The sequence below is a fragment of the Octopus bimaculoides genome, chromosome 15, assembly GCF_001194135.2.
Source record: "Octopus bimaculoides isolate UCB-OBI-ISO-001 chromosome 15, ASM119413v2, whole genome shotgun sequence".
Lineage (NCBI taxonomy): Eukaryota > Metazoa > Mollusca > Cephalopoda > Octopoda > Octopodidae > Octopus > Octopus bimaculoides.
This window is the reverse complement of record NC_068995.1, coordinates 45,782,256-45,791,662: the sequence shown is the minus strand read 5'-3', so window position 1 is coordinate 45,791,662 and position 9,407 is coordinate 45,782,256. Positions and strand designations below refer to the sequence as shown.

General features: G+C 36.7%; 1 protein-coding gene across 1 annotated transcript in view; it reads right to left on the bottom strand.

Moving 5' to 3' along the window:
- Window positions 1-701: 701 nt before the first annotated feature.
- The window catches only part of LOC106880846 (zinc transporter ZIP1), a 17,095-nt gene continuing 8,389 nt past the window's right edge, over window positions 702-9,407 (bottom strand). The window contains exon 2 of the mRNA XM_014930979.2: window positions 702-8,815. Coding sequence (XP_014786465.1) covers window positions 7,813-8,815 — 1,003 coding nt within the window. The 3' untranslated portion in view covers window positions 702-7,812. The remainder of the gene's footprint in view (window positions 8,816-9,407) is intronic.

Here is a 9,407-nt window from a genome sequence, read left to right as displayed (position 1 = left end):
GTGTTTAAATGGCAACTTCTGAGCCACATTTTCATCTTGGGAATAAGATGGAAGTCTGCAAGTTCTAAATCTGGTGAACAGGGTGGATGCAGAAGTGACACCCTGTTGTTTTTGGTGAGAAACTCCCAAGTGAAGAGAGCTCGGTGAAGAATCCAATTCTTCGTGCCCCACAGATCCAGTTGCTTTCGTCAAATGTCCTCCCTCAAATGCTTCGAAACATTGCGGAAGAACTCCCGACTGATGGTCTGGCCCTGGGGGATGAATTCTTGATGTACAATACCATATTTCTAGGAGTGACATTCATGGCAGGTCTTCCAGGGACATTCTTCACATTTTGAAGTGCCTGTGTCATTCAAAACATTGCATACAACCCACTGCCTTGTCGCCGTAAGCTTACTGAAGCATGCTCAATGTCTCTGTAGCAGACTTCCTAAGTTTAACACAAATTTCACAATGGCTCTTTATTCCTGTCCATGACAAAATCGCAGACTTACAGCCTACCCATGATCACAAAAACACAAATTTCACAACTTGCAAAGTAAACATAACGATGTCACTTGGCACACTATTTCATGGAGGTTACTGCTAATTCTCACTGCACATGCACCCATGTGCTGCCATCTTTTGGCACGCTACAGAACTAATCCTGGAACACCTTCTATGCATATATATCACATGTATTATTAAAAACACAACAAGAATAAGGTTTAATTTTTTTTTTATTAAAGACTTTTTTAGTTTCTTTATTTGTCCCTTATGCTTGTTTTGGAACAATAACATTCCTAGATCCGTTAGTCTAGAAATATATCAAGACCATCTCAGCCTGATCATCAGGATGAATTGATGGTTACACTGTTCATGTGCTTGGCAGTAGATTGTAAAAGAACCTTAGCAATAACTGATAAACTCAGTAATACTTTATTTAAAAATTATACAACAATAAAATCTGGATAGGTTTCATGATATACATTTGATTGTATATGTTTATATGTGTGTCCATGTACACATGCAGATAAGAGAGAGAGAATTTGTGTGTGTGTGTGCACATGCGTGTATGTGTGTGCACACATGCGTGTATGTGCGTGTGTGTGTGTGTGTGTGTGTGTGTGTGTGTGTGTGTGTGTGTGTAAATATGTATGTGAAAATGTTCAGATCTTGTATACATAAAAAAATTGGAAATATGAGATTTTTGTTGGGGGAAACTAAATTTTTTTACTATCTTGTTATCTTGAGAATTTCTCCTTTTGAAGTACAAGTTATATATAACCCCTAGGGCATTGTTTCTCAAAGTCAGTTGCAAGTACTACGTGTGTGTGTTATAAACTTTGTCCATGGGATGCACTTTCTTTTCTTGGATTACTGAAGTGGGATGTGGAACAAAAAAAGGTTGAGAAACTCTGCCCAAGGGATTTAGTAAGCAGATAGATATAGATATATACATAAACCATATATGCCGGCATATATTACGACTGGATGTACAGGACGACCCCCAGGATTTCCATTTAAATGTGGGTTTTGAGCTATACTTGCTGAATAAGACTACCCCAAGTTTTCGTGGAAAATAGCCTAAGCACCAAAGGTGTGAGGTTCATAGCTAAAGGAGCTAGGTGAATTGTAGCTTCCCCAGTGGCCCCTCAAGCCTCTGTTTTTCTTGTATTTCAATAGCGTATTAACTATGTTTCAATCAGTAAATTTTGTATGCAACAATTCTACAGTCTTGGTTGTTTAAAATTTATCCAGTTCTTTTCAAAAAGTGACTGAATATTGTAAATTAACTTCTATAATACACATCAAATGTATGTGGCTGGTGTAAATACTACTGTCGTGACATTACTTAGTCATCAGTTATTTTACAAGAACATGGTGTCATGTATACCATAATAACATCATTTACTTTAAATGGATTTACAGATGGTATGTATAATATTAATAGTGTAATATATTAGAAATGTTGTTATAAAGTACACTGCTAGTATTTTCTTTAATTTGTAAATTTTGTCAGGTTTCAGAAGACTATTGGTCTTGAAACAACGTAGCCATTTTGACGTTGCTCATGAACCATGTATGCTACATGGTTCTCGAGAATTGGCCGGAGTGAAGTGCCTCCTCTCACTGCACATTTTGTCCTGGGGCATACTTCTGGATAAGTCTTCCTTTAATCTCCAAACTCTTACCATCTTCTTAGTTACACCAGCAGTACAGTCGTTGTGGGACTTGGCCTATGCCATCACTTTCAGCTTAAAACCAGCTTCATATTTCCTTCATTTCTCACTTGGGGGCCATGAGTGGGGGGTATTTTACAGTTGCTGGAAATTAGTGGTCACCCAGTGAGAGTGCTGCAGCTTATGAAAGACTGACAACTTGAGCCTTTTCAAGAAACTAGTAATCGGTAACTCTAAGGTTTATTGTTATTGGTCTAACTGACACGAACTGGCCAGTCACAGAAGGTACCAGTACATAGGTTTGTTACTATAATCTACACTTGTCCTGAAAGCCCTCGGCTGGCTGAGCACTGTATGAGAGAGTGCTCTAATGAAGCAGTGTAAACAGAACAGACCCTGGGGTCTAGTTGAATGGGCTGATTGTCTACATTTTGTTTGTCAGCTGTTGCAAATGGTGACTGTCCACTAAGTTTACCATGCAGTTATTTTAATATAATCTTACTATTAATTCAGCTTTCCAAACATACATGTATCAGTAGAAAATACTGTGCTGTAGAACCACAGGATTCATGCAAGCGCTTTATACTGTCCTCCATTGACGTTGGTGTTACTCCAAATCACAGGAAGTTAAGGTTCAGATTTTATACGGGGTGTATAAGATAAGCCTTAGTTTGGGGGTGATATTTTTAAAGTTCAAATTCCATCCAGTACGGCGGTATATACGGTATGTGTGAGATAGAGAGAGAGAGTGGGGGAGAGTGAGAGAGATGGGTTACCAGTCAAAAGGCTTGTTAGGCTAATCAATATTCAACTATGCATTTAACACAATAAGAAGAATGGAGATATAGTTTACTAGTGTTGTCAGTCAAACAGACAACTTTAATCCATTTCAACAGAATCTATGAACAGTTTAAACAGATGCAAGTTTATTCATTGAGCTACACTCAAAAAACCATATATATAATATATAATATGGATTCAGAGAATCTTGTGGCTATCACAGTAAGCTCCTCATTTGGAATAGGCTATCAGTCTACATAATATTCAATTACAATGCAGTGTAATATAATGTGTCCGTGTAACTGAAAATCAAAAAAATTCGAGCAGTAAATTATCAGTGAGGAGTAAATAAAGCATAAAGTCAGGACATGTTTCTGAAATGACTTCCATATGATTACAGCTGTTTCATAACATTTTGAACATAGTATTAATATATGTGAGAGAATTTATAGAAAACAAAACTTTGTCAGTAATCAACAGCATGCCTGGTAAACTTCAACAGATGATAACATTTTCACCTTATTGTAAATATAAAAGAAATAACCAAAATGTCTTTTATTGGCAGGAAGAGATAATTCATATTTCTCACTTGATCTTATATTTCCATATTTCAAAAATAAATGTCTTTGTTCATTTTTTTTTTTTTGTATTTTTTTATCCTGCAAGGACGAAGTGAAAAGAAGGCACTGGAGGTGAGAGTATAAAATGGAATATGGTTGAAATAAGTCCAAAGACAAAAAGCCTTCAAAGACAAGAGAGTAACAATAATAATAATAATAATAATAATAATAATAATGATAATAATCCTTCTTATTATAGACACAAGGCCTGACATTTTTTGGGAGGGGACGAGTCAATTACACTGACCTCAGTGCATAACTGGTATTTAATTTATCGACCCCCAAAAGGAATGAAAGCAAAGTCGACCCCAACGGCATTTGAACTCAGAACGTGATGACAGAAGAAATACCACTAAGCATTTTCCCCGGCATGCTAACAGTTCTGCCAGCCCATTGCCTTAATAATAATAATAATAATAATAATAATAATAATAATAATAATAAAAATAATAATGATCATAATAATAATGATTTCAAATTTTGGCACACACACATATTTCAAAGGAGGGGATAAATCAATTACATTAACCCCCAGTGCGCAACTGGTACTTATTTTATCAAACCCACCGCACTCTCAAAAGGATGAAAGGCAAAGTCAACCTTGGCAGAATTTGAACGTAGAACTTAGATGGTGCTAAGCATTTTGACCAGCATACAAATGATTCTGCCAGCTCGCCAATAATGGTTTCAAGTGTTGGTACAAGGCCAGCAATTTTAAGGGACAGGGTAAGTCAATATCAAGGACCCCAGTGCTCAACTGGTATTTATTTCATCAACCCCGAAAGGGCAAAAGGTAAAGTCAACCTCAGTGGAATTTGAACTCGGAATGCAAAGAGAGACAAAATGCCACTATGCATCTTGTCCAGTGGGCTAATGATTGTGCTAGCTCGTTATCTTAATGATAATAATAATGATGATGATTTCAAATTTTGGAACAAGGCCAGCAGTTTTGAGGAGGGGTAAGTTGATGACATCAACCCCAGTATTCAATTGGTATTTATTTAATTGACCCTGAAAGAATGACAGGCAAAGCTAACCTCAGTGGAATTTGAACTTGGAATGCAAAAGACAGACAAAATGTTTAGTGGCATTTTGTTTGAAGCACCAACAATTTTGCCTCAATAATAATAATAATAATAATAATAGAGATTATGTAAAAAGTACAGCCTGGACAGAGCATGGAAATGATATGAACATGAACCAGAAGGAATCACAGAGAACAATGAATATAAAATATTGTGGGATTTTACAATCCACTGTGACTCCCTAAGCAATGCTCGGAGACCAGACATTGCTGTGGTAGATAACGGAAGAAAGGAAACGAAGATTATAGATATTGTAATACCTGGGGATGCACGCATAAGTGACAAAGAACTAGAAAAGATTGAAAAGCATATAGTACTAAAAGACAAAATTGCAAGAATGTGGACTATGGGGAGAGTATCTGTCATTCCAGTAGTTGTAGGGGCACTCGGAGCACCAACAACTAAGTTTGAGAAATATGTCAAAGAAATCGGAATTGACATGAGAGTAGAGCAAGCCCCCCAAAAAAACTGCTCTGCTGGGGACAGCTAGGAATTTGAGATTGGTATTTGGATGTTGAATGTCTCCCATGATAATTAAATCCAATTATCAAAGCATATAATTTGTGGAAAGAGACCTCCGTGACAACAGGCTGCTGTCTGCTCTTTAAGAATCAGCCAGAGCAAACAAGACCAAGCGACGAGGAGGAGGAGGAGGAGGAGTTTCAAATTTTGGCACAATAGAAACAAACAGGTGCACAAACAACTTTTCACATATGCATGTGTGTACATATGTGTGTGTATGTGTGTGTGTGTGTTTACTATGTAAGTATGAAGATCACTGTATGTAACTATGTATGTCTATCAATTGTAAGTTTGCATGTGTCTCAGTGTATGTGTGTTTGCATGTATTAATGTATGTTTGTATGTGTATCAACATATGCATGAGACATCATCATCATCATCATCATCATCATCATCATTTACTGTCTGTCTTCCTGTGTTTGTGCATTTAAACTAATCCACCATTAAATAAATATTTTTAAAAATATATAAAACGCAATAGAAATATTTTATAACTTATAAATTACATATTTCATATTTATTTACCATTTTTTAAACAAAGTTGGGGGTGGAGCAGAAAATGAGGGTCAGAGAAGTGTAATAAGAGAGGTACAGGTAGGTGTGAAGGTGAGAGACTATTTACTGAAATACTGATAACTTTTATTAATAAAGCTAAACAAGTATGCCTCTGTATGGTTGCTCGACTTGCCAGAAATAACAGCTTTTGAATATCATTCAAATTACACCTTTTATTTATTTGTTATTAAAATATTTGTAAATAAATATTTGTTATTAAAACAGGTTAGTAACAGGAAGGACATCCAACTGTGAAACAATGCCTTAGTAATATATTCGCCTAATTCAACCATTTTGAAAAAAAAAAAAAGCAAAAGAAAAGGACACATTGGATAATATAGTCCTAGGTAGATAAAAACCAAAATGGTTCCGGGCTCAGTCCCACTGTATGGCAACATAGACAGGTGTCTTCTACTACAGCCTTGGGCCGAGCAAAACCTTGTGAGTGGATTTGGTAGACAGGAACTTAAAGAGGGCCCTAATATGTATGTTTGTCTGTGTCTGTGTCTGCATTTGTCCTCCACCATCATGTGACAACTAGTGTTGGTGTGTTTATATCTTCGTAACTTAGCAGTTTGGCAAAAATGACTGATAGAGTTAAGTGCCAGGCCTAAAAAAAAGTACTGGGGTCGATTCATTTGAGTAAAGATTCTCCAAAGTGGTGTCCCGGCAGTGAAACATGTAAAAGGTAAAAGATAAAGACGGGATGGTCATGGTTGAACTCAACAACAACAAACAATAAATTCTATTCAGCCCAAAAGACCCCCAACAACAGCATGGGTGATGTTGCCCACCAGCTTAATGGGGCCAAGTAGTTAACAAGTTCACTTAACAATCACATGGCTTCCGGTTCAATCCTACTACACAGTACTTTGGACATATTTCCTTTTCTTTTTTTTGTTAGACAGAACCTGTTAGAAGTATTAAAAGGATCATTCATGCTCTTGAGCGATAGACTTTTATCCAAGGGAAAGGCAAAGGCTGACACAGCTTTGACACCAGTGGCATTGCAACGCATTTCTACAGATGAGTGAACTGGAGAAACATGAAAAATAAAGTGTCTTGCTCAAGAACACAACACAGCCTGATCCAGGAATCGAACTCACTACTTCATGATTGTGAGCCCGACACTGTAGCCACTGAGCCATGCGCCTCACCACACTTTTGCTAAAAGCATTAAAATAAAACAAAAATAAATATTATCGATCACATATATACAGTATGTGTTTTGTTCATATGCCGAATTTGGCGTGGGATAGCAGAAAAGCTCCCTATACACAGTGTGTGTTAAAGAATACCTTGAATTTTTCACTTGATCGTTAACATTCTGGTATTCTTAAACACTTGGTATGTGTAAGCACCTTTCTCAGGATGCAATCCCACGGCAAATTCAGCAGATAAACAAAGCATATACTCTGTACATGTGCAATCAAAACTGTTCATATTACTAGTGGTGGTTTTGCTTCATACAAAAATAAATATGTATTTTATGAATGTGCTTGTTTTTAGGAAGTGGTCGATGCCAGTCTAGCAACAGCAAAGGTTAATTCATGGATTTTGAGGTTTCCGATTGAAATATAAATTTGTTTTTAAAAATTTTGGTTGCTGGACAATATTTCTGCTTTGTGATTTGCAGCTTCATGTCAGTTTTAAAATTCATTTAAAAGAACAAAAAAAAGTGAAAAAAAGGATTTAAGAAATATGAACAGAGAATTCTTGTAAAACAATAAAATACAGTATCAAACTATATATACATACACACACACTATATATATATATATATATATACATATATATATATACATACACACACACACTATATATATATATATATATATATATATATATATATATATATATACACACATACATGTATATACATAAATAAATCAATTTCTTCCAACAAATTTGTAGAACACCTCGTTATTTCCATTGTATAGTTTCTTATAGAGCTACACAAAATAATATAATATAATATAATATATATATATATATATATATATATATAGGCAGTACTGTAATCTGATCCAGGTTAGTGCCATAGCTGTGATTTAAGGGAGCAAACGAGATTGTTTTCTGGTCAAATTGTCAAGGGTGTAATCTTGGATGAGAACAAGGATCAATTGGAGTTGCTGGTTCAGCGTTGAGGAACATTATGATACAAACCACACTGAAACCAAACAAAACAAACAGTACTTTACAAAGCCGTCTACCTTTGGTGTTATTGAACTCACTCGGGAAGATCTCGAAGAATGTGATATAAAGAAAGGTCCCACAGGCGATGCCCTGAAGCAAGCCTTGGATGAGGCTTGAGGTTAAAGAATCCCATAAATCAATTATCAGAATCCCAATACTAATGCCAATAGGGGCTGCAAGGGAAAATAATAATAATGATCTGATAATACTGCCATAATGCAGCTTGCTGTGACTCAAGTTGATGCCCAAACTGAGGCTGAGGGTACACTTGTGCAGAATGATTGCACTTGTGATTGTTAAAATGTTAGACTCTTTTCGTGCTAAACCAATTGCTAAACCTTCAAAGATGGAGTGCAAAGAGAGGGCAACAGTCAGAAGAATGGAACGTAGAACAGACTGGGAATGACCTTTCGATATGTTCTGGTCGTGGTGATGGTGGTGCTGGTGTTGGTGTTGGTGGTGGTGGTGAGAGTGAGAGTCTTCTGAAGAACTGTCAGAAAAATTTTCTTCAATATCAGAAGCTGAATCCTGTGTATGGTATTCTCTAAACCTTGAGACATCATCTTCGATGCCACTGATCGTCAAGTCACTTTTGAACGATAAAGCATCCTCTTCGATCTGTTTCTGTTTAGCTTGGTGAAGTAAGGGCTTTTTGTCAGTGTTTGCTTGCTGAAGACTTTTTTCTTTGAACTCCAAGACAATTTGTTCTGTGATGAGAATGATGAAAAGACCGAAAACCATAACAAATTCAGGCACTGGAAATCCCGTGTGGATCTCGTAGAGAATGAGGACATCAGAAAGGTTTTGGCGGACATCTGGAAACAAGTCGAGGAGGCATGTTGCAAGGAAAACACCAGCAGAGAAACAACTCAAGCAACTGAAGACGTGTTTATAACTGAAACAAACAGAAATAAAAGAAATATAAACAAAAAGCAATCATCATCATCATCATCATTGTTTAACGTCCGCTTTCCATGCTAGCATGGGTTGGTGTAAATCAGTACACACACACACATATCTATATATATATATACACACACACACACAGTAGTAGCATCCCCTTTGATGTGTTGCAAGCTTACCAGGGGGCACTACTGGAGGGTACTATATGTTTAAAGGGGCCGAGATCTAACTTAGAATTAAAAGATGTAAAGCAAGTGCAATGTAAGTATACCTAAACTCACATTGTTTCATGCCAAACTTTGGTGCCTGGTGGTGCCTTTGGTGCCTGGTGGTGCTTCAGAATATTCTCAGCTGGCACCAATTTGTATTCCAGGAAGATTTTTGTAAACTGTATTTTCTAAATTTGAGGGTGTGCCATTGAAAAGTGAGGGGGTAGTGCTATCCAGTTCACCCCCTTAGCGACAGGCATGTTAGTCAAACTTCAAGAAATGTATTGCGGGAAGATTTTTGTAAACTGTATTTTCTAAATTTGAGGGTGTGCCATTGAAAAGTGAGGGGGTAGTGCTATCCAGTTCACCCCCTTA